General features: G+C 50.9%; 2 protein-coding genes across 2 annotated transcripts; both read left to right on the top strand.

The window, feature by feature from the left end:
* The first annotated feature begins 1,450 nt into the window (after window positions 1-1,450).
* LOC142560420 (uncharacterized) lies at window positions 1,451-6,147 on the top strand. The gene has a single exon (XM_075672519.1). It carries the CDS (start codon window positions 1,522-1,524, stop codon window positions 5,761-5,763), a length of 4,242 nt encoding a protein of 1,413 aa, XP_075528634.1. The 5' UTR covers window positions 1,451-1,521; the 3' UTR covers window positions 5,764-6,147.
* A 10,146-nt stretch (window positions 6,148-16,293) lies between these two features.
* LOC142560431 (uncharacterized) lies at window positions 16,294-23,089 on the top strand. The gene is made up of 3 exons (XM_075672544.1): window positions 16,294-16,440; window positions 19,848-20,077; window positions 22,857-23,089. The coding sequence occupies exons 1-3, from the start codon at window positions 16,297-16,299 to the stop codon at window positions 23,014-23,016; spliced, it is 534 nt and encodes a 177-aa protein (XP_075528659.1). The 5' UTR covers window positions 16,294-16,296; the 3' UTR covers window positions 23,017-23,089.
* The last annotated feature ends 4,762 nt before the right edge of the window (window positions 23,090-27,851 follow it).

Consider the following 27,851-nt stretch of genomic DNA (forward strand, 5'->3'; position numbering starts at 1 on the left):
TTTTCTTCTTTACCTCCCGCCGTGTCCCACGCGCAGCGCGCGCAGCGCATCACACGCGACGAGAAGACGCCATCTTGATTCTTGGCCGCGCAGCATCTCGGTGCGACTGCCGCTTCTCGTGGGACCAACCAAGGACTGGGAGAGTTGAGCATCTTCACTCGTTATTGATCCCCTGAAGCAGGCCTAGGCCTGCCTTGTGAATGCGAGGTCTAACAGCGTGGTGGTCAAGCATCGGCGCCACCCACGGACGATCGAGGTACCGTCTGTCTGAGGAGTGACACACCACCAGCCTGCGGTTGGCGGCGCCCGCCACAGAAAACAAGGACAAGGAAGCTTCGCCCTTAGGTTTCGGTAATGGACGAGAGCTCTACACAGTCCTCTAGTCATCGGGACGAAGTACTCACACCGTCGTCTTCGTCGGAGTCAATACGGCGGCGTGAGCCACGGCATGTCCTTGGCCACTCATCGCGGAAAGCCAGAGGCTCAGCTGCAAAGTCGTCAGAGAGACGACCGTCCCATTCACTGAGACCAGAGACGGGAGATTTCGCGTCTAGGAGCTCCGCAGAAGCTCCGGGGTACGTTAGCACTGACGAGTCTTCCCTGATCTCTCTTATCGTCGCGGAAGGTTCTGGTCCCCGGGCCAAGTCCTCAGCGCCTAGGACAGTGCACGGTACGGTCCAGAAAGCTGAGACGCCAGCGACGCAAGGTGAAAAGCGCTCAGATGTCCTCGAGAAAGCCAATGTCGCGCGAAGCCGATCGAGAGCGATGACGTGCGGCCGCGGACGCCGTATCTACGCTGAAGAACGAAAGAAATCGAAGCGTTCCGTTTTCTCCAGAACAGGCCGACACCTCCTGGCGAGAGGCCGCAGGACAACGGGCGACAGTTTCGCAGGCCGTCAGGCATCGATACCGAGCAGCTTCGAGGACATAGAGGGGCAACGCATATTTGACGCGGACGCTGCGTATCCCAAGTCGTCGCTGTTTGGAAGACTATCGACGGGCATCGGCTCGATCGCCAGGAGGCTTTTCCGAAGCGGCCCACCGGGAGCACTGCCGACGACTGTAGTTCGCGCAAAAGGAAAGAGAACGGAACTTGGATTGTTGACGTCTCGTTCAGGAGAAGCGCGTACTCTCCGGGGGCAGTCAGAAGGTGCCCCTTTTGGGGAAGAAGGCAGAGCCCAGGGTTCTCGCTTGAAGCACACACGCCATAGCCGCCGCAATAACGTAGACGACACAATCCAAAGGTCGGAACAATATCTGCAGCCGTTGTACCACGCTGCTCGTTCGTCTCATCGCCACCACCGGAGAAGCCCTACTCGCAGAGCAACCGAAACAGTAGTAGGAGGAGAAGGAGTTCCTTTGAGCGCGGCATGTATCGCCGCGTCGGATAATGCAAAACGCGTGGCCCTGGAGACGTCCGGAGTGCGCAGACCGGTTCCAGGGGGTCAAGGTGACATCCAGCTACAAGACAACAGAGGTACTTGCGCGATTCCAAAGAAACGTACTAGTCGCTTTGATCCTATGGTGATGATTGCTGCGGGCGAGAATCTCCGCAGGAAGCGAAAAGAAGAGAGCACAAGATCGCACAGGAGGAGACATCGCTCGAAGGAGCGCGACGAAAGAACCAAGTCCAAGTCCTCCGGCAGTCGAGGGCGTGGCGAGAGTAACGGCGAAGGCGAACACCGACGCAAGAGGAAATCACGGTCGCGCAAGCGGCACAGAGATGGCAGCAGGAGTAGTAAGGAGAAGTCCGAGACGAACGTCGCAGGATCAACGTACGATCTCAGCGGCTCGCCGTCTCGACTCTTCCACTTCTCCATCAGCCCGGTGCCCGTGACGCGTGGCACCATGCCTCGGCCCGAGCTTACGCGATCCAGCGAAGCCGAGCTTGGATCGAGCACGTGGCTTGTGGATGGAAACTCTTCCGACAGCCCTCAAGCGGTCGCTCCGGACATGATGTCGTCGTTGCGGAAGCCCTTTGCGCCTTCGCGAAAGGACGAGAAACGCGAAGTCAACGTCATTTCCGCGTCATCACAACTTTCTAATAAAAGGTCTAAGCGCTCGTCTAAAAGATCCTCCAAGAAAAAGAAGACATCGAGGGCAGAGAAGGAAGCAGAAAAAGAAGAGCCAAATCAGTTGCCGGCAGACGGCGCAATTTCACCACCCAGTGGGCAAGAAAGTGGCACCACGAGCCCACAACAAATGTCAGAACCGAGGTCGAAGCACAAGTCAAAGTCGAAGTCCAAGTCGAAGCGGAAGTCGAGAGAGGATAAAGGAAGAGAAGCGGGCAAGGATGGCGAGAAGAGTCCTAACGATAAACAGAAGCGCAGAAAGTCCAAGCGGAAGTCCAAGCGGAAGTCCAAGCGTAAGTCCAAGCGTACGTCTAGAGAAGATAAAAAAAGCAAAGCTGACGAGAGTCCAGCTGAGGAGAGTCCGAACGTCGCAGAGAGTCGCAGAGGCCACAGTCATCGCAGTCATAAGGGCCGAGAAGGGGCTATGTGTCCTGGAAGCCCACCAAGCGGCGAAACTAGCCCGGCCGAGTCGCGTAATCGTACAAGGCCTACGAGTCCTGCAGGTCCCGCAGGTGACGTCAGCCCAGGAAGCCCTCCTGGCAGGATCAGCCCAGCCGGCCTTCAGAGCCCGTCAAGTGAGACTCCGACAAGTCAGGAAAGTTCACTGAGCCCTAAATCCTCTAGGAAGAAGTCCCGACACCACAGGCATGGCAAGAAGCACAGACGCAAGAAGCACAAGCGAAATGGCTCTCCAAGACACAAAAGTCGTTCCAGGGTGTCCAAAAGAAGCCGTTCCAAACATCGACGTTCCAAAAGTAGCAGATCGAAGAAAGGAAAGGACAGAAGTCCGAGGAGTGGGGAAATTTCGAGCTTTACACCTGAAAGCACTGTATCTGGCGGCTCGAAGCGTCAAGAAAGAAGCGGGTCACGTAGGAGCCGATCCCGAAGCCGAAGTAGAAGCCATCGTAGTGGCAGGTCTAGCCACGGGTCGAAAAGGAAGAGCCGTAGTAAGGACAGGAGCTTAAGCCCTGAGCGAAGTCGCGAGAGGAGTACTGAGACGAGTACGAAGAGTCCAGAGACAAGTAGAGAAGACAAAATCGGGAGAAAGAGATCCCGTACTAGGACGAAATCGAGAAGCAGGCATAGTAGCCGAGGCAGAAGCAGTAGAAAATCGCGAAGTCGTAGCCAGGAATCAAAGAGCAGGAGCACATCAAGAAGTGAAGGCAGCCGCAGATCCAGAAGCAAGCGAAGCCGGGAGTCTGAAAGCATCAGCAGCAGTTCGCCGCACCGAACGACATCGGATATAAGGAAACACAGAGGAAAGAAAAGGCACCATCGACGCAGACACAGGAAAGGCCACGGCAGGTCGTCCCACCGGAAGTCTCATTTACACATGACCTCTGGAGCAGGGAGAGGCCGGAAAAAGCGCAGAGACACCGTTACGGAGAGTTACGCGTCCCAGTCTGCGCCGCCCTACCTCTGTCTGCTGCTGTCGAGTGTGGGCGTCGTGCTGACCATGGTAACGTGCGTGATCATGATATATTACGTCATCACCTGCAGGAAACAACTGATGGCTACTAGCCATTCGGTTTTCAGCGATGCTACCCAACCCGAGTATCCCGACCCGGAGCACGAACCGATCGCCCCAGAAGTCGTCCCAGGCACGCCAGAAGCTATGCAGGTGTATTACTGCACGACAGACCATTGTAAGCGGGAGGCACGGTACATCGGGAGACTTCTTAGCCAACGAGAGCGGCCGTGTGATAACTTCTACAAGCACGTTTGCAACGTTTGGATGAGCGAGCATCCGGCGCACGCTTTAAGCACCGGGTCGGTGGTCTCGCGAGACACGCTGCTCCAGGATAACATCGCGCGCCAGCTTGTCGCCGTTGTCGGCAGCGCGAGACAGCGAGACATCCAAGTAGCGGCGAACCTTTACAAGGCCTGTGCCGACAGAGGTCGCAGCGCCGCTAGATCCAAGGAGGCGATCGGCGCTCTGTTCTCCCGGTGGAAGATAGGGAAGTGGCCTAGAACCGGCGCAGTTGAGGACGTAATGGCGGTGTGGACCTTCGCTGCTGAACTGAACCGAGACTTGAATCTGGCAACACTCGTACGTGCCGGCGTCGGTACCGACCCGGCCAATGTGGACGCCACAGCTATTGAGCTATCCCAACCTCGCTGCCTCTACGCTCGCATCGCCAAAGACAATAAAGAAGCCGAGGATCTTCTGGTCGCAGCTGTGCGCGAAGCTGCCACTGAAATCGGCGACTCGGGCGCGGCTACCGACGCCTTTGGGGGCCAACTATGGTCAGCGTGCACTCTCATCGCAGCCGCGTGCCGCAGTGGTTACGGGGACGACAGCGTCACCGTCGTCAAGTTCGGACAGCTGAAACATTTGGGGTTACAGACGTTCCTGACCGTCCTGCTGCACGGCGCCATAGGCAGCTCCGACAACGTGGTCCTCCACTCGGTCCGCAGTTTCCTGCGAGAACTGCAGGGAGTCCTGCACACGGTGCCGCCTCTGGACGCGCTAAACTATCTGGGTTTCCTCGCTATCGTCCACGTGGCGCCGTTCCTCTCCGACGAGCTGCGAGGCCTACGATACCTGTTCACCGAGGTCCGCCTCGGCCGCACGGTCGGCGACACCAAGGACGACAGCCCCTTGCTTTGCGCTCGGCTCGTCGAACAGGCTCTGCCGGGCTGCTTTGCGAAGGCGGCGCATATGTGGCGCCTGTCAAATGGCCAGCAGATGTCGACGCGAGAGTGGCTGACTCAGTTGGAATCGGTCTTCCTGAGGCACGTCGCCGACTTCCCCTGGATGAGCGAGCTGTCGTCGCTGTTGATTCGCTACCGCTTCAAGCGACGCGCCCTGACGCAGTTCGGCCAGTCTCTCGGCGAGCGGCGAGACGACGCTTGCGCTCCCCTGGAAGACCAGATGGGCGCCGGCGACCCTCTGCTGTTCTTCGCCAACGTCTCTCGGCGTCGGCAAGCCCAGAAGTTCCGGGAACTGCGCGGCGACAGCGCGCTGCTCAGGCGCCGCGCCGCCGGTTCGGAGTTCTCCACCGAGGCTTCGTTCCGCCGCTCGCTGCGGGTGGTCCACGTGCCGGCGGCGCTGTTCAACGCGTCCGTGGAGAGCAACAGCTCGTTCTTCGTGTTCCACCTCGCGCGCGTGGCCGTTCGGTTCTACCGGGCTCTGGTGCAGCTGCTGCACGAGGACCCGTACGAACGGGACGTGCCGGCGAGCTTCACCGACGACTCTCGGGCCAAACTGGACGCTCTGCTAGACTGCTTCGACGGGGACGCCCAGTCGAGCCTCGGCGCCTCCTCCACCTCGCCGGAGGCCCTCTCGCAGCTGCGCCGGGCTTTCCTCGACGGCACGTCCGCGCTGCTGTTGGCGATGAAGGCGTTTGAAGAGCTCCCTCCCGTGAGGCAAATCTGGAAGCTCGACCTCCGGCTCGCCGGCCTGGAGAACTCGTCCGCGAAGCAGTTGTTCTTCATCTACTTCGCGCTGGACAACTGCGAGTCGACGGCCCCCGCTTTCCACAAGTCATCGATGTCCGCGGAAGACAGGGTCAACGTGCCGCTCAAGCACATCAAGGAGTTCGCCGAGGCCTTCCACTGCAAGGCCCAGGATCCCATGGCGCCGCCTAGGCACGGCTCGTGCTCCGTGATGCGTGGCGTCCACCACGAGCAACCGACGCGGCGCCGGGAGTATCGGGAGCCAGACCGATCGTCTCCTTCCGGGGTTTAGCGGGGCCACGCGTAAACATTGCGAAACCGCGGAATCTATCTACGCTTACTTATACTAGACACAAACATTAATTCGTTTTTGCACGCTTTGGCGATAACGATACATTGCGATACTGTGCATGTATCAACGCGAACGCGCATCTGCTTGCTGTTGTGGATGCCTTAATTATGTCGCGCATGTGGCGAGTAGTGATCGCCTCACGACCAACGGTCGTTTATTTAAATTGCTGGCCACGTGTTTGGGAACCAGTTGGTTCAGAATATGATCAAACTGCATATTAAGCAGTTTGGTGTGGTACATCTGTACCGTACCTTATTAAGACATTTCTTTTGTTCTGAGGTGGTCTCTCACGTTTAGTTTTGACAGAGTCCCGGAGAATAATAGTCTAATCACGCGATGCCTAGTTCAGATTCTTCATTAAAAGGTTGTTTGTAAATATTTTTATGTTCTTGGGTGTTGCACTCGATTTGTGTTTTTATATACTGCGTTTATTTGTGAACTTCGTTTTTTTTGCTTTCATGCGTTTTTCTTTTCTATTCCGTTATGCTTACTATTATTTCTTACTTGATATATCTGTTGTATTCTTCACACTGCTGCTAATGCTTGTAATATATGTAATCTTTGCCCACGGTCCCGTTGCATTCTTGTACTTTGGGACTCTCGTTTGTATATTTTATAAGCTGTAATTAACCTACGATGTTATAATAATAATAATAATAATAATAATAGTAATAATATAATAATTTGATTTGATTAATTTGCGGCAGAGATAGAAAGCAAGGAGAATGGCAGGGAGGTCAACCAGGCGAGCGTCCGGTTTGCTGCCTGAGCCGAAAGGGTCGCTCCTCGTGAGTTGCCATCCTGGGACTCGGGCCTTCCACTGAGCAGAATCTCAAAAAAATTGTTACCACCACCACCTACCCTACACTGGAGCAGGGGAAAGGGGTCATAGAAAGAGGAAAGCGGGAGAGAGTGAACACTGTATGGCGCACGCAGCAATGTGCCTTGAAATCGGTCAACTCCAAGCAAGTGCCCCGCCGATACATCGGGCTGCCGTCATTCTGCTGTCTGAAGCTAATCTTGGTGCTTCCCCATAGCTGATGATGCGCGTTAAGTCACCTGGGAAGGCCAAGGGACGAGTGGTCGTTAACAGTACAGTATATCGTTAAAGTAAACCGCGTACTTTTTTTTTTACTGCCGCCCGAATAGAATGCTGCGGGTTGATTGAGTTGACTTGTTATTAACCCTGTATGCTCGCTGAGGAAGCAGTGCCGATGGGTATACATGTATGTGTTCCGCGTAATCAACGACTTAAAACGTGTGCTTACGATATCTTCGAGGATTGTAACAGGAGAAATTATGGGACACAGACAAAAAGGAACGAACAGACGTCGAAGTAGCGGTCTGTGTCCCACAATTTCTGCTGTTACAGTCCTCGAAGAAGGAAACGAGTAGCTCAGTGAAATATACCCTTTCGACGTACAATGTCGACAGGTAGGCATTTCTAAATCACGCCTGGCGCATCATATTCAGCGGCTTCTTTGGTTTACTTTGACTTCCTTTTATATGACCATGGGGTATGTGCCACTGCGACACAAAAGTGACGGAATCTTTAGATGCATGTTGTGCTCCTCTGTGCATACACCCCTCGTCACAACATGTCCTTAAAATCATCATCATCATCATCATCATCATCATCATCATCATCATCATCATCATTCTGTCACAAGAATCGCATCGCATTCATCGGCATTGCGGCGGTGGCGCCTCGCACTGGGCATCCGTCTGATTTGGTGTTTGCATTTCGGCATAGCTTGTAAGCGGCGCAGTGCGTTGTCAAAGCATTGTATGAGAATGAAGTTGTGACATTTGCGCTGCTAAGAGCGCGAGGTCGCGGTTTGATGCACAGCGGCCGCATTTTCGATAAAGGTGAAACAAAAAAGAAAAGGAAAACGCTCGTTTACTTATATTTTGGTTCACATCCCCCATGGCCAAAGTGAACCCAGAGTTTTCGACTACGACGTTCCTCAGAACTTCATGACCAACTGTGTAGTTTCGGTACGCAGACGCACAGTGGGTTAGAGCCTACATCTCCTATTGGAAGCAGAAGAAGAAGAAGAAACTTTAGTAAAGAATAGTCCGGCAGTTCTTGATGTGGTGGCCTCAGGTGACGGCTCGAAGTTCTTGGACTCGAGCGGCATCTTTGGCTTGCCGGACGGCCCAGAGCTGGTCTGCCAGCTCTGAACTTCTGATAGCCGCCTCCCAGCGGCGGCGACGCCTACGGAGAGGGTCCCCGGCGGCTTCCGCATCCGGGGCGGCGTCGGGAAGAACGGAGCTCGAGCCTTCTCCTACTCTGGCAACAGCCGCGATTCTGGACGCGTCGCCAACGGAGCTGCTGTGATTACCGTTGTTGCCGGCACACTCCCAGAGCATGTGTCGCAGCGTTGCTCTGTGTCCGCATGTTTTACACGCGTCTGTTGGATACAAACTCGGATAGCAGTGGTGTAAGATAGCGGGGCTAGGGTAGGTGTGTGTCTGGAGCAAGCGTAATGTTACGGCCTCGTTCCTGTTCAATTTATCGTGCGGTGGCGGGAATGTGCGTCTTTCGAGTCTGTAGTGTTGGGTGAGGTCTCTGAACGTGGTTAGGCGATCGCCCCACGCCCAGTGTGTTTCTTGTTGCTGTGTTTCTGTTGTAGTGTCCCGATCCGGCAGATCCGATGCCCCGCTCTCGGGGGCGGAGGCGGCCTCATAATCAGCGGCGGCTCGGCGTGTGAGACCTCGAGCCGTGGCGTGGGCCGCCTCGTTTCCCGCGAGCGGAACATCGGTGTGTGCCGGGGTCCAGAGAAGAGATTTTTGAGGCTACGAAAGTGGAGTGGGGCTCTGGGGGGAAAGCAAGTAGGTGAGCTGTCAGTTGAAGGAGAGGCGTAATCCTTGATATTGAAGCAGGGCACTTAAATCTGACGCGTACACGCACGGATAAAAAGGACATACACAGGCGCTGGAGGGTGGTCCTGTCGCCTCTATTATTATAGTGGTCGTGACCGGGATCCTGCGCCTGCGGTGCACTTGGATGACGAAATACGATGACATGTGTGAAGTCGATGAACCTCTTCAATCCTCTCGTATACGCACTGACTTCTCTAGCTTGGTTCAGCCGGTGCTCAATGCCGTACGTGTGGGCGTACAAGACACTATACCGTACGGGCTTATACACCGAGTTGGGTTAAACGTTGCTTGCACAAAGTACTTGTACGGAGCGCAGTTGAGCCGTTCTCCGCAATATAAAATAAGTGAGATGTATTAGAAGACTTGAATTCCGTTTTATGCTTCACAAATTATTGAAAGCATCAGGAATATTTGCGTTTCTTGTAGTGTCGCTTTTTCGCCTGTGCTTCTTTCTTCTTTAATCTTTATGCAGTACGTGGAAGATGATTCAATCACTCATTCACGATTTCCGGTATTTTGTCTTCTTTTTTTTGTAGGTGATATTTACTGTAGCGAATTTTGCGAAATATATACGCCTCATTGGGCGAGGAAAAGGCACGCGCCCTTTGCTCCTCTCTGGCTCGTGCGACCCGGCGCCACTCTGCTTGAATGCGTTGCCGTCGCGCGATGCGGAACAATTTGGAGATCTTCGTTCTCATCGAAATTTGCATGAGCTCAGCTCATACGAGGTCGTCGGAACCACATTGTAGCCTTTCGGTGCAGCAGTAATTACAGTGTGCGGAAATTTTATTTGGCTGCGCAAACATGTGAGGTGCATCGCCAACCGCAGTGCATGTGCTGTGAACTGTTTTGACTGTAGCGGTTTCTCGCTCGACGAAGGGAGCCAGCGTCGGTGAATTGCCAGCGTGAATTGTAAAGTATTCTCACTATGTGGTCACTTGGTGTGGGAAATGTGACACAAGAGTGCATGCTCTTATATGCTCTTGTACGGCCAACTCAATGCAACGCCGAAATATCTAAGCTCCAGTCGTTGTAAAATATTTGTGTCAGTAAGCCACAGTCATCGTTCTCGCGCCTTTCATGTCTATTAGACTTCAAATCACTACGGTATGTCTACTCTAGCCTCCTCTTTGGGTCGAGATGTATTATTGCGATAGCAATTATATATGGACACTCAAGGCGCATTTCTACCGTCGCCGTGAGGCTCTGTACGAAGTCCACGGGCGATCAAATCGTCGCCGAGCGCCGTATGCTGCATGTGCGAGTGAAAGCGTGCGAGGGTGAGGCGGCGATCGCGGCTCAACTCGCGCACGCAACGGAGGAAAGCGGGGACGAAGCGCGCCGCCTTCCGTCGCGCGCAAGGCTTCCGGAGGAAGACAGGGAGGAAGAGGGGGGTGGTTTATAGAAGTGAGATGTGTTCTTGTTTGCTTGTGCGCGCGTGGACACCATGCTTGTTAATTCAGTTAGTATGCCTCTTTTTACAAGTTTGTACGGCCGATAAAACTTCTATCCCTCTTATTATTGTACATGCGTGTAGTTTATTGGGGACGATCATATTGAATTGCAATGCTGAACACATTGCTTCCTAGAAATCACAATTTGTTATTTCCTGCTTAGTAGATACAAATGTTTCTGTTTACCGCGTAACGTGGTGACCGAATTTCATGCTGTTGGAATAACCCCGTTGTGGGTATGGGCCATGTTCCAAGACTACCAGCAGAAGAAGAGGGTCAATGTCAGAGTTGGCTTCAGAGTTTCCGCTTGTGGACACGGACCATATCCAACAGGCTGCGACTTCGCCGGATCCACTTCAGGTATGCTGTCTTAACATAACGTGGTTTTGCCACGAATATCAGCCGGGAATGTAAGAGTTCGTCATACTGCGTTACGTCCGTGTACAAAAGGAAGGAAGGACCTGCCTCTGAAAGTAAGGTACACCACTTCAGGTAGCAAACACCATCGTACGAGGGCATATTCACCCACCGAAAACAAAGCGAATCAGCCCGCACATGAGAACAGCAAGATCAGTTCCTTATACCGCAATCTCGATGGTGTGTCGACAGCCTATGGAACCTCGGGCACCGAAGCCTCAGTGGCAAACGCTTGTTGTCACTGCTGTCTCGGAATGAGCGCGTTCTGCCTGCAGATCAACTAGATCGTACGTAATATACGTGATGAGATACGTCATGATGTGTATGAATGCGCTTCACGAATAATAAAGATTGAATAATTGATTGAGTGACTGACCGACCAACCAACCGATTAATTGATTAAAGTACCTAGGCAGCAGCCAGGGGACCCATAGCGTAAAACCATTCAAATCTGTTTTTATTCCAGTCTCCAGGCGTCAAATTTACGTAACCTCCGACGCAAGCGTTGGGCGGTAACCGGCAGCGTTGTTTGAACCACCTAATCAAATGCCATCTTCGTTCATAAAAGGTCACTTTTGCTTTCTTTCAAAGCGAGTACCATTGCCTACCTTGACAGATTTTTCCTCTTTAACTGGCTGACAAGAGGCGAGGAGCACGCAGAAGTGGAGCGGGTACCAGTGCGGCCGAGCTAGCGCAGTGGCGAAGTTCGGTGAAAGCGAAGTTTTATCCTGAGGTGGGCTGAGGTTGTAGAGCAGGCCTACCGCGAGTAGGATAACCTCGCTTGCCTTCTTTTCGCAGCCCCTTTTCCTTTCAGATGGGATAAATAAAATTGTATCATGCTCTTTCTCTCTCTCTCTCTCTCTCTCTCTCGCGCGCGCGCCGCCCTAAATTTTCTTTTTTTTGACCAATTGTGGATGGCTGATTGCAGAAATGGTATAGAAACAGTTTGAAATAGCTTTACGTTGTGTAGCGTCCCCCAGATTGAGGCATCTTACATTCGAACAAAGCCAGGAGGCTCGTACCCACCGTGTGTCTGCCCCCTCCCCCCGCCACCTCACTAGGGCGAATGACGTTGTGCTTAGAAGGCTGCGGGCCATGCCGGTATATACACCGGCTTTCACCAGTACTTGGAGCTGGCCGTACTTCCCGCCGGGTGCGGCGTGTACAAACTGTCCCCTTCAGTGACGGAAGCACACAGTACTTAATAGGAACTTGCCCAAGCTTGCGAGCCGGCTCCGCTGCAGTGCCGCGACCAGCTGCTATCACTGGGAATATGATACCAGAAACCAGAATACACTGCCTAAATGTATATACAACAGAGACATAAAGCACACATATAATACATGCCAAACATCATACTTTAAGGCAAGTCTCCATGGCAATAATAATAATAAAGAAGTCGCAGTTTCTTCCGGATGGTAAAGCATTGATAGAGATAGTAAAGTATTAGACAACTGCGTCAAGGCCGTATAAATTGCAGTGAACGTCTACTTATTAATTAAATTAAAAGCTTGGCGTGTCGCGCTCAGGCGAGTATATGAACAGATCTCAATCGATTTATGCTAGCACTCGCTGTCTCAACCTTGGCGTGACGAAAGGCGCCGGCAGCGGGGAGTGAGCGCTTCCTGCTGCCTCTCGCTTCACTGCGTCTCCGAAACTTGAGATTGCTGCCTCCGGCATAAGGCTCACGTAAAGAGAACGCCATCGAACCGTCAGCCATCCCGGCTCGCTGCGAGACTTTGCACCCGCCGAAGACTTCATACGGAGCATCACGGCGAAAATTCGGAGTAAAATCCACATTCGAATCAACGCCGCTGGCAATTTCTGCGCGTCTTGGAACAGCTGGCGGTTGTTCGAAACAGTGCGTCACGATATGCGGGCGCGCACGCCATGTGACTGTTCGCATTTGTCTCGATCGCCGCAGCCGCAGAACGTGGCGATCCGTGATCAGTCCTCCCCGCGCATTGTGGCGGCGGTGTGGTGCGTCGGCGCCCTGGCCGGCTTCGTCGCGGGTGTGCTGCCCTTCGTGGTCGTCGCGTTCTTGTGGGGAGACGAACCCTCGACCTCGCTGCCGCTTCCGCCGCCAGAACGCGACGACGGCAGCGTCTGCTACACCCCCGGGTGCCTGGCCACAGCCGACTACCTCTGGGACACGCTGAACCCGGTCGTGGATCCGTGCCGCAACTTCGAGGAATACGTGTGCGGACGCTTCGGCGAGCTCGTCGGCGGCTCTGCCGGTGGGCTCGGCCAAAGCATCATGACCAAGGTGCGTGAGAAGAGAGATCGTCAGCGGATATAAGCGCTCACTGCTATGACCGACACGTACACTATGCTCTGAATTATGCATTCATCCTGCCGGGGCACGAGCGGACTCCGTCCGTATAGGGTGTATACACAGTCCGTAGGAGAACTCTCGGAAGTGCGTGGAGTTAAATAATAATAATAATAATAATAATAATAAAAAGCACTTGCTTCCGCGAGTGGATTTTTCGACACACACCCTACAGAGAGAGACATGTTGTATACTGGTAAACAAACAGGCATTCTGTAGGCCAGCAAATAACTTAGGACTGCGTTGAGTACGTTATTCAAGTTACCTACGGAAAAACGAATGGTACGCAAGGAGAAGACACATTTGTGGTTCCCGTTTGTCCCACTTGTGTCCAATTGTATCTGGTGCTGGTAATATCCATACAGGATGAGTCCGTGGGGATGAACTAGTCCGCCTAACGTTATTATATACATTCATGCAGGCTTGTTTCCATCGTCGCGTCTCGCATCTTCGGACAACAATCTTCGCGAAGTAATTTTGAAAAGGTGGCCACGTATTTTTTAATCTTCCCTTCCGAGAAGATTTAAGCCAATGAAGTATTGTTGTTGTTGTTTTTTCGTCGTTTTATTTCATTATGATTATTGTTTTTACTGGTACGGAGTGGGACGGCTGTGCCGCGATCTCTTCGTAACGTCATGCTCTGCAGCTTGTCTGTGGCTATGTTCCAGTACCCGCCGTAGACGCAAATGTAGACGGCTACGCGGACGGCAGCCATCTCAAGTCTCGCTCCAATTCCGACGAAGCCGTCAAAGATAGGTTCACGAAGGGAGCATCGAGGTCAGAAGCGATGGCAAGCCACTTTGCTTTCCAAACAAGATCCCGGCTGAGCAGGAAGCTTGGAAACTCGACGGGAAGGTCGTCCGAGCACAAGAAAGCGTAGTCACGCTGTCACTGTGCTCTCAACGTAAGCAAGATTGTGCTTTTCGTAGGTTAGCACAAGCAGACTGTGAAAATAAACTACGGCACGTACTTAGCATTTTTCTTATCGACGCCAAGGGGCGTCACGTCGCAGTGACGTCTGCAAGACTGTTCCAGACGTGCTACATTGCTCGGGCTTGAATCTGTCCTGTCATCCGTCTATACGTTGTCTCCGATGCTGGCCACTATTTCCGGCGCGCGCAGGAGTTCGTGCTCGCCTACCTGAGGCTGGGGCTGGTCGCGGAACGCTACGCACTCTCCCGCAGCTCCGGGGCGCGCCACAAGGCCGCCGCGCTGCTGCGCGACTGCAGGGCCCTCGGCAGCTCCGGGAGGTCGAACCACAACGCGCTGAGGCAGTTCATGCGCGCGCTCGACCTCTTCCTGTTCGACCCGCCTCCGAGCGCGCCCACGTCCGCAGACCAGGTGCTGGCGCTGCACGTCGAGCTGGCTTACGCCTACGGGCTGAGCGCTGTGCTCAGGATCCGGCCCAGCGTGGCGCACTCGCTTGCCGTGGAATTCAACGACGCCAGCATGAAGAGCACGCTGCTCAAGCCTCCGGACAGGCAGTGAGCGGTGGTCACCGGGGGTCTCCTCTGCGCTCGAGCGAAACTCCCACGCCTGAGTGGACGGCGCGATGCATGTGTAGCGCGAAGATACAAAGGAACACCCCCGTACGGGTTTCTCAGAAAGAACGATTTGCTGTTGAGAAAAAAAGAAATCATCCTAGTCAGGGATTCGTGTCCGGTACCAACGCCTTTACGAGGTGGTCGCTCTAGCATTGGAGCTGACCAGGAGGCTAGCAGATCACAGCGCGAAAGCGAATTATTGGACAACTCGAAACACCGGGACAATTTTAAGCCATGGCTGTAAGGCCTAATTGACTCAGCCTTCCTTTTTTTTCTCGTTGTAGAGGTTTTTGACGAGTTTAACATTTTAAGCAGACAAGTTTAGTAGCGCCTCCATTATTGACTTTACAGTACTTAAGGAGAAAGAAAGTTTCAGGAAGATCTCTCAAGTAAATGACGGGCAAACAAGAAATATGCGCTAATAGTAGCTCTCAAACTATGCCGCATAAAACGAGAGGCATAAAAAGCACTGAGACGATTTTAATTTTTCAAATAGCTCACAAAATTACGTATCATCGCCTAACGTTATGCGCGATCGTATGATCATAAACATATAAAGATAAACATATAAGACGTGCTGCACAACGGCGTTGCAGTATTCGTTGTGCTCAAAACTTTCACTGAAGATCGATTTCAAATTGAAAGATCAGTTTCAAGTTAGGAAAAGGTAATCTGAGTGCGTTAATTGTCAGTTGTCTTTCGCTGAAACCCGCTGCTGCCGGTGCAACAGCTTTGGCTCAGCATTACCCTCGAAGTCGTATGCACCCGCATGGCGTAGTAGTAGTAGTAGTAGTAGTAGTAAAAATACTTTATTTAGAATTTAGTTCGTTAATCCCAGAGAGTGGACCCCTTAGTCCAGGGCCTTATTTGCTGCTGCCATCCGGCAGGTCCGGTCGATCAGCTTTCTCTAGCCTTCCGGGACTGTGCTGGAAAGAGCAGCTTCCCACTGGGCAGGGGACGGATTGGGTACGCAAAGTTGGGCGGGTGGTTTGGGGAAGCAAAGTTTGTTTCGTTCCACCACGTGGACGAGGGCGGCGAGAGAGCTTTCCTCAGGAACCGGAAACCTGTTTATCTTGAAGCACGCTTCGCCGGAATTTGTGTTGTGGTTTTTCAAAGCGGCATAAGTTTGCTGGGCATTTTTTTTTACCTTGTGCTATACATAACACGCGCACGTGCATAACACATAATAAGCGCACGTACCAAAGGTATGGGGAAAAGCTACTTCTCAAAGACAAACTACGGTCAACGAATGGCAAAACACGTGTTTCCAAGCGTACTAAACACTTTGTGATTTCTGAAAAGAAATGTTTTCGCGCCAGGTTGTTAAATTTCAACATGTATTTTGCCGGGTGTATTTGTTTCGTTTTCGACGAGTAACAACATGCTTTTAAAATTGTTTTACTGCTTTTCGCGCTGTATATATCTACTCAAAATATTCGCTACTGCACATTATTTATTCAGTAGACTGTAGCGGAAGCTACAACTTAGGGGCACCCTGCTGCCTAGCTGTGCTCCAAGCGAGGTGTAGACCTCTGTCAAGCATTCCGTGGCTTTTTATCTACACAACTATCACCATCGTTGTACTCATTGCAATGGCAATAGACTCACGTGACTCTTGAGTCTGCTATAAAGAAAGCCCTGTTTTCTACGGCTTTCGACGAAAATGTCTATGGGCCTGCAAGGAATTCCCAAAACCGATTGAAACATTTCAAATAGCTATGCCCAATGAAATCGAATCTACAATACCGTAAACGGTAATGAACGTGACGATCTTGCGAAACAAAGAAGGTTTTGCTGTCCCCCCCCCCTTTTTTTTTTTCGCAGGTACACCATAGACTTAATGGTCGTCGCAGGCGTGGTTCAGAGTGTCGAGTTGTTGCAGCTGAGGCAGTGGCTGCACAACGCCATGGTGACGGCGGTTGCCGACGCGGTGTCCGCGAACCACGGCAGTGGCACCGAGACAACGCCCGTGGTCGTTAAGAAGGTGAGCCATGAGGTCAGGCCATGCGAAAATAGCTATCGCGTAGCGGAGACCTTTCTTTAGCACAACACAGAAATAATAAATACCGGAGGAACCTACTTGTCCGGGAGTAGCATCGCAGGTATCCACATCCGGGTCCCGCTGGGATCAACCGTAAGTTGCTGGCGAAGGACTTGTGTTAGGCTACTCTTCCCTTTAACCATGGATGAAGGAAAAAATGCTAGTAGAAAGCATCACGTGGCAAATTTGAAGCCTAGTCATAAAAAAAAAATGATAAACGAAGAGCTCATGGGAAATAGGCCCTCGTCACGTGGTAGGCAAGCGGCAATTTTTGAGCTCGCTGCGGAGAGTATAGCGGCGAGTGGGGGATCGTGACAAGGTCGTCACTAAAACCGGTAATGAACGAAACAATGCTTTGAAAACTCCGGCAACCATTGAGGGCCTATTTCCCGAATCAATGCCCCGAAAGGAGGGAGGGGCGGCGTCTAAGGTGGTTGGCTTGACGAGGCCAGCTGCCTGACGTCATGCTCCCCCCTGGGATGCTATTCTGGACGTGGTCAAGTTCCGCCATACTTTGAAATGTTCTAATTGCGGCATTTCGAGGTAACCAGAGAAGGCGTAACAGCCCTCTGATCCAATCAGAGCTGACAATTAGGATGGCGAAATCGAGAGTATGGCGAAATTTGCCAGTGTCCAGAGCTGCATCTTCGTTTATTTCCCCTTCTTCAATTTTTTGAAACAATGACGCAACAGTTGAAAGCGTGATGAGGCGGTTCTAGCTACCAGTGCTACTGCTGCTGCCGTTGACGTTTGCGGTGTATACGTATTCCGTAAACTGTAGCATGTTCAGGGGCAGTTTTCTCTGTGAAACCATATACCATTTACAGAGTACTCGAACACACGACATGAAAACAGACGGGCGCATGGTAGCATCGCTGGTAGCGAAATCTTGTGGGACATTGTTAGACCATGGCGCGAAGAAAGCCTTCGTGTTTGCATGGCTGTTGTCGCCGAGCGTGTCAATTGCGTCAAGTTGTTTTGAGCTTGTCGTGTTGCGTAACGGTTCTCGTCAAACCAACAACACCACTACACAATAATACTTGTTGGAGGTGTGCGAAGATTTGAAATACCCGCCGTGGTGGTGTAGTGGCTCTGGCACAGCGTTGCGGAGACCGTGGGCGCGGGATCGAATCCCGGCCAGAGCGGCCGCTTTTAGATGGAGGCGAAATGCAAAAAGCGCCCGTGTATCGTGCATTAGGTGCATTAGAGAACCCCAGGTGGTCAGAAATAATCCGGAGTTCCCCACTACGTAGTGCCACATAATCATATCATGCTTTTGGCACGTAAAACCCTGGAATTTATTTTGAGATTAGAAGTTTGGAATGTTTGGAATAGGAATCGAGTGCTCCTTGCGATTCAGTTTCGTACTTGATTCAAGAATTCACTAATCTAAGTTCTTGGATATTCATTCACGTTCTGATATATTGCTTTACAGCGAAACTGTATACCTCTACCTTCCAAGGAAATTTTCGTGCCGTTGTAAGCAAAAAACTCCCCATACGTGGGCCGATCCTGGAGATAGGGCAATGCCGGGCCGACCCACGGCGGAGGTGCAGTTCGCCATTAAGGGGCCCACATAGACAGCTTCGCTGGCCATCTTTCTTCACAGAGTGAAAGAGCACCGAGTTTTTTTTTTTTTAATTCTGCAGCTTTACATACCAAAAACGAAACATGATTATGAGACACGCCGTAGTGGAGTACTCCGGATTAATTTTGGCGACCAGGCGTTCTTTAACGTGCATCCAATGCACGGTACACGTGGTCCTTGCATTTCGCCCCCATCGAAAATGCGACCGTTGCGGCCGGGATTCGATCCCTCGACCTGTTTCCTCTTTAATACATGGGATAACGACACTTGTTGGAGTCTGCAGACCAGATACATGTAGTGACCTTTCTGAATGATGTTGTTGAATGATGTTGTTTAATGATGAATGATCACTTTCGGTTGCCTCTGATGTACGAGCTCTGCAGTTGACGGAATTTAATCCATTATACAGTGTAAGCAAGCCGTCTTGCTTTCTCCCCTTTTTTTCTTATTTTTCTTGTCCTTCTTGCTTACACGGACCCCACGCGCAGTTTATGTCATTTTGCTTACAATTCAGAAGATATTTTGTACTCGATTCGGTATCCGAAGGTTGTTTTCTTTTTTCACGAATATTCGTATTCGATTCGATTCGTAAATTTGGCTATTCGAACGTACCCCTAATAAATATGTCGTTTCCGGTACTTTTACGCCTGCTGGTGAGGTCCACGTACTCTGCAATAATACACTACGCTGACTGAACTCCGCGTTGCACGATGTCGCCACTGGTGGTGAAGCCACATTTACGTTTCCAGTGTATATTTTGCTATTACGTAGACGGTAATGCGTATATGGAAAAGCTAAAGATTAGCATACTCTGCTCTACGATAAATTTGGTACTACTACTACTACTACTACTACTACTACCAGTAATAATAATAATAATAATAATAATAATAATAATAATAATAATAATAATAATAACGAGCCTCTGTATGCCCAATGGAGCACTAAAGCCTTTCCTATCGACCTCCGATTTCTCCTTTCTTGCACCAGCTGGTCTTATCTCATTGTGCCTGTAAAGTTCCTAATTTCATCATGCCACCTAGTTTCCTACATGGTTCTCGACTGCGCTTCCCATTTCTTGGCAGCCAATCTGTAACTTCGATAGGCCACCGGTAATCTGCCCTATGCATTACACGGCCTGTCCGGGCCCATTTCTCTCGGTGTCAACTATGGATAGCTTACACGTGACGTCAAGGGCGCAGCTTTTCACCGTGCTGGGTCACAGACATGGCACCTATGATGACGTCAGTACGAGCCATCTATAGAATATCGGCTATCCCCCGCTCGCCCTCTAATCCGCTGCTTTCCTGTCGTTTGATTTAGCGCCTAATATTTTTCGCTCCATCGCTCGTTTGTGCGGTCCTTGTAACTTAATCGCGACCTAAATTTATCTGCTGTTTCGTAAAAGCGACGCACCGTATGCGTAAATACCCGCCGTGGTTGCTTAGCGGCTATGGTACTCGGTTAAATGACTTAAATGAAGTGTTGAGCTGTCAGGCACGAGGTCGCCGGGTCGAATCCCGGCCACGGCGACCGCATTTCGATGGGGGCGAAATACGGAAACACCCGTGGCACTTAGATTTAGGTGCACGTTATATAAAGAACCCCAAGTGGTCAAAATTTCCGGAGTCTCCCACTACGGCGTGCCTCATAACCAGAAAGTAGTTTTGGCACGTAAAACCCCCTCATCTAATTTTACCCGTATGCGTAAACCCTAATTACATTTTTACCACATTGTCTCGGCCCTTATTCGCGGCCTCAGGTCGAGGACCTGGCGTTCGCCGGCGTCAGCACCAGCGCCTTCGGAGACGCGATCGAGGCCAAGACTCCGTACGCGAGGAACTCCAGCGTGCTGGAATCGCGCCTTCTCAAGTCCGCGTTGGCGTCGGTGTGGAAGCACATGGCCGTGCCAAACCTGTTCCTGTGGACCAGCTGGAACGTGCTCGAGCAGGTCGCCCCGTTCGTGGAGCCATCGTTGGCGGGTTCTACCGGGTGCGTCGTTCGTGTCGTTCTGAGGGAGAAAGGGAAACAAAAAAAGGAAACGAAGGAATTACGCAGATCCAAAGTGCATTTTGGAATCTGTGCGATGCGAAGCTTTTCGTCAAGGGGTTAATTAAATGACGCGTAAATCTTTACACCTGCAATGCGTTTTACGAAACAGCGACTGCGTGCCTGCCCGGCAAATCGGCGACACGCGGAAATGTTTACCACGCGATCCACGTGATCGCGGATTAACGCTGTGTCCCGAGATCGCTGAGGTATAGTGCATACATGTCGGGAGACAGCGCAATCCGCGCGATCGCGGTGGCCGATTACTTTGTCTCGCAAGGTTGCTCCACTTTGCGTCACGTCAACTCCGTGATCAGCCCAGTTTACTAATTTATTATCGTCAGGACCGATCCACGTTGTTCTTCGAAAAGCAACCTGCCGAACGCCGGAGAAAGAATGCGTAGAGAAGTTTGCTTTAATGAAGAAATAATGCCCTTCGAGGCACGTGTTTTTTTGCACTGAGGATGTTTGGGTCCCGTTTTTTTTTTTTTTCACTATGTAATTTCGTACATACGAGAGCCGGCAACCAGCCCATCTGCAGTGGTTGTAAAGACTGAGCTACGTATGGCATAACATGATTGGTTATACAAGTGCTCTGCTGTATGCGAGCTTATCAGCAAGACAGCAGCAGAAACCAGCAGAAGCCACGGTCATCGAAGTCCGGGTGACTTCGCCCATCAAACTTCGCTGTAAAAATTTCCGGCAGATCTGCAGAAACATTTCACAAGTTCACCGTATGAAAGGACAAGCGTACAAATCACGGACACAAGAGGAACACGATGACGCAAGGGATCTGTTTTCTTCGTTAACTTTCTGTAGTTCTATGGTTCAACACACTGAGCACCTGAGACAACCTATGGCCTCTTATTTATTTTAACATGCCTTAGCACAGTGGACAGCAGGAAGTTGCCTTAAGTGCCTCCCTACTCTGCCATCTGATGCGCATGTGGTAGATTGATGCCAACCGTATGTCCTAGCTGACGTTAGCCAAGCTGCTCATAGAAAAAAAAACACATTAAGAAAGCATGATGATGAGTTCAATTATAATACTTGCGGTGATCGGTTGTCAGAACTATTTGGCACCATGTTTTTGTTCAACCCCCGCCCCCCTCCAGCCCCCCTTTCTTTTGAAGAGCTAGCTTGGCTAACGTTAGCTGGGACACCCAACATACCATGGCGGTGAACATCTTATAGATCCAGCGGAGCGCAACCACTAAGCACAGAGACGGTTCTTCGAGATATCGTCTTTGGAACAGCTTGCTACGTCAAATATTTCTGAGGCGATGTCGCAGCTCGCCAAAGATGTGCAGACGACCTCAACCACCCAAGGCTCAAATCAGTCTCGAATCAGATTTGACGCCCTCACTCAACTTTCGTGTCGTCGCATGATGTCGGGTGCTTTCAGGAAACCTCACCTCAGCTTAGAGTTGCTGGCAGCTACCTCACTTCGACCGTATTTTCGGGGTTGTGGTTGCGTCCCTTATGGTGATCGAATTTAGGTATTTATATATCTTATGCACAGACCTACGTAAATGTGTTCCGGCGCCGCTGACGCGGGCTGCTTCATGGAAACGCTCCTTCAGTAGTTTTTAGCTTTGTAACCTGCGAAATCAAGATTTGATATAGCTGAGGTACACTACCTCTAAATATGGAGTAGGGACGTCATCTTAAAAAAAATGTAGAAATTGATGTCCGAGTAAGGTTTCAACTAAATACCGCCAGCTCATCGGTTCATGAGATTCAGATGTGCACCTACAGACCGCCGCAGAAAACGTTCACCCGACAATTTGGCTTCGCTCGATCTCAGACTGCCGCACGAGATGCCGATCTCAGTCGCAGAATTTCCAGCTCTGGCGAAGCTCACCTCAACGTAAGGTTGAGTGCGACCGCGTGAGGTTGGATACTCGCCAGGTTTCCTGCACCCTTTGCTTCTATAGAATGATATAGACCAATATTGCATGGGTGGGCAGATTGACTGCCAACTCTATTGGCTGCCTAGGTCGATGAACTTCTCACCCTCGTCTTCTCCCTCGCCAGATCCGTTAGTCCGTTGAGTCAGACTAGTAACTATATGTTAAAATGCCCGTGCACCGGGTTTATCCGCAGGCTACAGGAACCTGTAGTGGTCAGAATTAAACAGGAGATCAGGCGTCTCCTGCACCACCCACCACCCGCCGTGGTTGCTCAATGGCTATGGTGTTGGGCTGCTGAGCACGAGGTCGCGGGATCGAATCCCGGCCACGGCGGCCGCATTTCGATGGGGGCGAAATGCTAAAACACCCGTGTACTTAGATTTAAGTGCACGTTAAAGAACCTCAGGTGGTCGAAATTTCCGGAGTCCTCCACTACGGCGTGCCTGATAATCAGAAAGTGGTTTTGGCACGTAAAACCCCATAATTCAATTCTCCTGCACCCGATGTGTTGCTTTGGGCCGTTTAGGGAGATAAATCTGTTGATCGACCATTCAAGGAATTGATAAATTCATTGAAATTATATGTATGACGTGTATGTTGTATTTTTGTTAAACGCACAGGACATATGATGTCAGCTATGCCATCTGTTGTGTATGGGGAAACGAAAAGGGCAGGGTCATTCATCAGTAGCGTTTAGTTTTATTTCCGCTTCCTCCTACTGAAAATGAATTAAAGTGCTGATTGGTTGATACATTGAAATTTTTTTCGTATTAGCGTCTTTGAACATGAGCCGTCCTTCCAACCGTCAGGTCGGCGACCGGACAGGCGTTCGCTTTCTACTGCCTGCACATGGTAGCGCACGTCATGGAACCAGCTCTGGCTGCTCTGGTTTACGTGGTAACGGATGAGGATCGCGCCGAGATCACCGCCATGACGAATGCGATAGCCAGCTGCCTCAGCAATAAGTGAGTACGCACGCGGCATCACGGGAGTTGATCCATAACATGCACTTGCGACACTTGCTGTGTATTCCAGCAAAGAACTTGGCAGTACTGCGTGTCTAATACCGCATTCGCATGGGGGCTTTTTCGATCGCGATCTAAGTCGATGCGGATCTAATTTCTGGATCGGGATTGGCTCCCATCCTCATCATGCGCTGACGAACCGATCACGATAGAGAAATAAGATCCGGATATTGCGATCGAAAGTGCCCCGTGTGACATCGGTATTGGAGAGCGAATAGCCTCTTCTCGTATTTCTTTTTTTTTTTATGTGCCTGCTGCCGCTACTTGTGTCAGAGAGACATTCGGACTCTGCACCGCGCTTGTAGCGTGACTCGAGCTTTGAGCTGCAACAAATTCTCGTCCTTGGCGCAACCTGGTCAAAGTTCAGCTCGACGGTCGATCGTATTCGTAAATCGAAGTTTCCTCGCCGGGGACGACTCTTCAGCAAAAATTCATCGCCGTTGTACGAAGTTTTCCAATGAATCGAACATTCTTTCCGTCGCAACTTAGGTGCCACCAGTTTCAGCACCATATTGGCGCAGGAATTTCGTGTTCTCACATTTTCAATCAAAATCCGGTTAACAGACGAACGACTTTCTCAGTCGAAGTGCTTCTCGTATCATTCTCACAAACCTTTGGCGGTCACTGAATGCAAGAAAACGCGCATGTTGGAAGCTTTTCTCCTCGTGCTAGGTGGAGAGATGTCCCGATCCTGCATCGTCCCTGGGGTGCTTACGGTTTTCCCTAAAACGCTGGACTCACTTGGGCACAGTTCTTTCCTCTAGGGCGCCCTTTCCGTAGGCCTTTTGGCTACGTCTGATGAATTGCTCAACCATTCCTGGCCAGTTTGGCAAATAGTTTCATATTCATCCTTTTGTCAGTCTGTTTCGCCCCCCACCCCCTCCCAAATTATTGAGCTACGGCAGCAGGTACCTTAAGAGCGGTAGCCCAGCATGCCGCCGGCCAGACAAGAGAGCACGCGATGCACTCCGGTCAGGCGACTCCGGCGTGAGACAGGGCATGCTCTATCCCCTCGCTGGCTGTGCCAACGCTCGTCAAACGCCGCCATGTCTGCGCGACAACGTGTCCACCGGACTATATCCACGCCTTGACGAAGGCTGTCGCCATGTTAAAGTGAGACTCGCGTGAATAGTCCAAACTGTATCGCTTCCGCCAGGCATTCTTGTTCCAATGTCGTGCAAGGCTATGGGCGCGTTCATTTCAGGTTTACTATCGTCGGAGAGAGTTCATTCAACGGGATCCGCTGTTAGTTCCACTGGACCCAAGCGAGAGTCAGCAACAGATCATAAACGGACAGGCGAGTCACTTAGCTTTGGTGTCTTATCAGATTGGCAGCGCGTGGCGCCAACCGTAAGAACATCGTGACTCAGCGTGACCGCGGCTGACATGGCGCGGCATTTCCTATGGTATTTCAACCGCGTGGCTTCTCCTGCGAGCGCAAATTGAACTCGCCGAATGCGGTTTCGAAAGCGAAGTCCCGCGGTGTCCTAGAGTACGGCAGCCTCGATGTGGCGCTACAGCTTGGTCGACGCTTGCGGGGTTCGCAAAGTTCTGATAATTGCGAGAGAGCACATGTGAGTACTTGCAGTGATTAATTACTATGGGCTGTCGGCCTCTCTGTCTCTCTGTATCGTCTGTCTGTCGGCCTGTCTATGTGTGTGTCTGTATTGTCTGTCTGTCTGTCTGTCTGTCTGTCTGTCTGTCTGTCTGTCTGTCTGTCTGTCTGTCTGTCTGTCTGTCTGTCTGTCTGTCTGTCTGTCTGTCTCTGCCTAGTCTACTTGTGTCCGTCGGTCTGTCTGTCTCTGTATGGTCTGTCTGATACGTCTGTCCGTCTGTCTCTGCTTGGTCTATCTGTCTGTCCGTTGTGTGTCTTCGTATGGTCTGTCTGGTCTGTATACTTCTGTGTCTCTGATCTGCTTTATCTGCCTGGTCTGTCTGTCTGTCTGTCTGTCTGTCTGTCTGTCTGTCTGTCTGTCTGTCTGTCTGTCTGTCTGTCTGTCTGTCTGTCTGTCCGTCCGTCCGTCTGTCTGTTTGTCTGTCTGTCTCTGCCTGGTCTATCTGTCTGTCTGTTGTGTGTCTCCGTATGGTCTGTCTGGTCTGTATACTTCTGTGTCTCTGATCTGCTTTATCTGCCTGGCCTGTCTGTCTGTCTGTCTGTCTGTCTGTCTGTCTGTCTGTCTGTCTGTCTGTCTGTCTGTCTGTCTGTCTGTCTGTCTGTCTGTCTGTCCGATCTCTCTTTCTGGTCTGTCTGTCTGTCTGTCTGTCTGTCTGTCTGTCTGTCTTTCTGTATGACACGCTGAAATGAAAGACTGCACAATCCCCCTAACTCGCAGAGGTCGGTGGCTGTCGTCGTTCTCGACCCCTCCACCTCTCGTGGTCGGCCTGCCAACGTACGCAGACAGCCTCGAGCGCCTGGACGCGTTCTACGCGTCGTTCCCGACGCCTCGCGGGTCGTTCTTCGAAGACTGGCTCTCCACAGCGAAGGCCTGGCGGCAGCGCATTTCGCCCAATGACTCGCACTTGGACCCGCTCGACGGCGACGTCGAGGTGGCCGCCGACGGCACGGTGCTCGTTCCCGCGGCACTGCTCACGGTGCCTCTCTACTCGTCGGGCGGGACTGCGGCGGCCAACCTTGGTGGACTCGGCCACCTCATCGCGAGGCGCCTCGTCGGCAGGTATGGCCCCTGAGCGAACACGTTGAATGGCATATACACTGCTTGCGTCCTTTGCCACTTCCCCATCCTGCCCTCTTGGTGGAAGCGACAGTTTTAACAATTCACTCTTACACAAATGTACACCCTCTGATTTGCCACACAACGATAATCGTCACCTGCCTTGCTTGTGTTCCCTTTCTTGAAAACGCTGCGGTGGATACTTTCCTGCCGAGAATACCATGTCATGCTGATAACGCGCATGCCGTTTGTGACTTGGAAGTGCCGGCATGTACCGGGCTCGCAGCGTTAAAGAAAGGAAATGCGGACGAGACAGATTACGGTTATCGTTGTGTGGCTAGATACAACCCAGCGGGTGTAATTTTGTTTAAGAGTGTCCCAGAAGCGTAGCTTGTTAATACACATAGACGTGCAGAGGAATCTTCATTGTGAAATTACTTTATTTCCCGTGAAATTTACCAATTTATGATGAGATGTCGGGAAAAAGATGCTCGTTGACAACTTGACTGAGCCAATTAAAGTCTCATAGAGTAGCCAACAGGGGGCAAAACACACATTCAACAAATAATAACAGATGAAAAGAATCAAAGTAGTATTTTTACAGTGGGTATGAAAAGGACATAAGAAAATCGGCAACTAAAGCTTGGCACAAAATTTAACAGCGCTGCAATCTTTGAGAACGGTATACAATCATAACTGGACAGTGCATGGTTACAGTCTAAACAACGAAATATAATTAAATATGTACATACGTAAATAGAATCTAATAAAGAAAATATGTTATCGCTGTGTAGTAAGCACAATGAAAATACTTAGAGGTGGAATTATAATGTGCTATAGTAATTATGTATTTCAGGTGAACATTCAACTTGAACTTTCAGTGTGGTGACCTGTAGCGGTGGCTTTGTGGCTATGGTGTTGCGCTGCTGAGCACGAGGTCGCGGGTTCAAATCCCGGCCGCGGCGGACGCATTTCGATGGGAGTGAAATGTAAAAAGCGCCCGTGTCCTGTGCATTGGGGGTACGTTTAAGATCCCCTGGCGGTCAGAATCGGAAGTTCCCCACCACTGCGTGCCTCATATTCAAATCGTGGTTATGGCGCGTAAAACGGCCGAATTAAGTGTGGAGAGGATATTAAGCAAAGCCAGGAGAGTTTAGCGAAGCATATGAGTGTCGCGATTTCTTCTTGCGTTTGGCACCTGCCAGATTTCTGGAAATTTTGTGCTTTAATTTATAAAGCGTCGATTTCAATTTACAGAGTTAATTTACGAAGTTCGTAAATTTGCGTGGCCGTTTTTCATTTCTGTTTGGTGCTCCACCAGGCTGTAATGGAAAAGGTGCTGTACTTTAAGTATACCGAGCGATATAGTGTTCCAGCGGGAAGTCGTGTGAGTTTTTCAATTTATTCGTTTATTTTTTTTCTGGAGTCGAATAATACAATTAATTTTCGTTTTGGATGTTGTCCCCCATGCAAGACAACAATAATTTAGGTGTCTTAGAAGTAAGGCGTTATAAATGAACAACTTTATTTTCTGTGTAGATACTTAATGGGACACTAAAGCATAAAACTGGTTCAGTTTGACTGATAAAGCATTCTGTGAAAAACTCCGTTGTCTTTAATTTTGATATAATGGGTTCATTATTAGAAGACAAAAGAAAGGTCAAAGCTTAAGTTTCTGAATTTCGCGCCGTTACCCGAACCCCGGAAGTCAGTGTGACATCACCGATTTCGAAGTAGATATATATATATTTTTATTTGGGCCGCTTTGGCTCAGGAAAGTGTCCCGAAACTTGCCATATTCAGGATTTGACTCATTTAGAGCACAATGTAGTCGATTTTTATTGCAGAGGAATTAACTAGGCCATAGCAGACTCCGCCAAATCCATGACGTCATGGCGTGCTGGTGCGGGAACTTGACGACGGTGTCGTCATCTGTCTTCATTAAACCAGTCACATGTCTGAAGCACTATCACAGGTCGTGTTTATTTGGGGTATTAGGTCTTGTTGGTTGCGGAAGTTGGCCCACTTGCAGGTGGACTAAGTGAACGGAATGTTTGTTTACATTATGTACAGGAGTTAGGAACAAGTAAAGTGACAGTAGAGGGTC

Source organism: Dermacentor variabilis, chromosome 10 (genome assembly GCF_050947875.1).
Source record: "Dermacentor variabilis isolate Ectoservices chromosome 10, ASM5094787v1, whole genome shotgun sequence".
Lineage (NCBI taxonomy): Eukaryota > Metazoa > Arthropoda > Arachnida > Ixodida > Ixodidae > Dermacentor > Dermacentor variabilis.

Excerpts from the sequence above, each read along its gene's own strand:
- LOC142560420 (XM_075672519.1), top strand. The coding sequence starts at position 1,522 with ATGGTGATGATTGCTGCGGGCGAGAATCTCCGCAGGAAGCGAAAAGAA.
- LOC142560431 (XM_075672544.1), top strand. The coding sequence starts at position 16,297 with ATGGTCGTCGCAGGCGTGGTTCAGAGTGTCGAGTTGTTGCAGCTGAGG. Across the intron at positions 16,441-19,847 it reads CGCCCGTGGTCGTTAAGAAG|GTCGAGGACCTGGCGTTCGC; the intron begins GTGAGCCATGAG and ends TCGCGGCCTCAG. Across the intron at positions 20,078-22,856 it reads TCGTTGGCGGGTTCTACCGG|GTCGGCGACCGGACAGGCGT; the intron begins GTGCGTCGTTCG and ends TCCAACCGTCAG.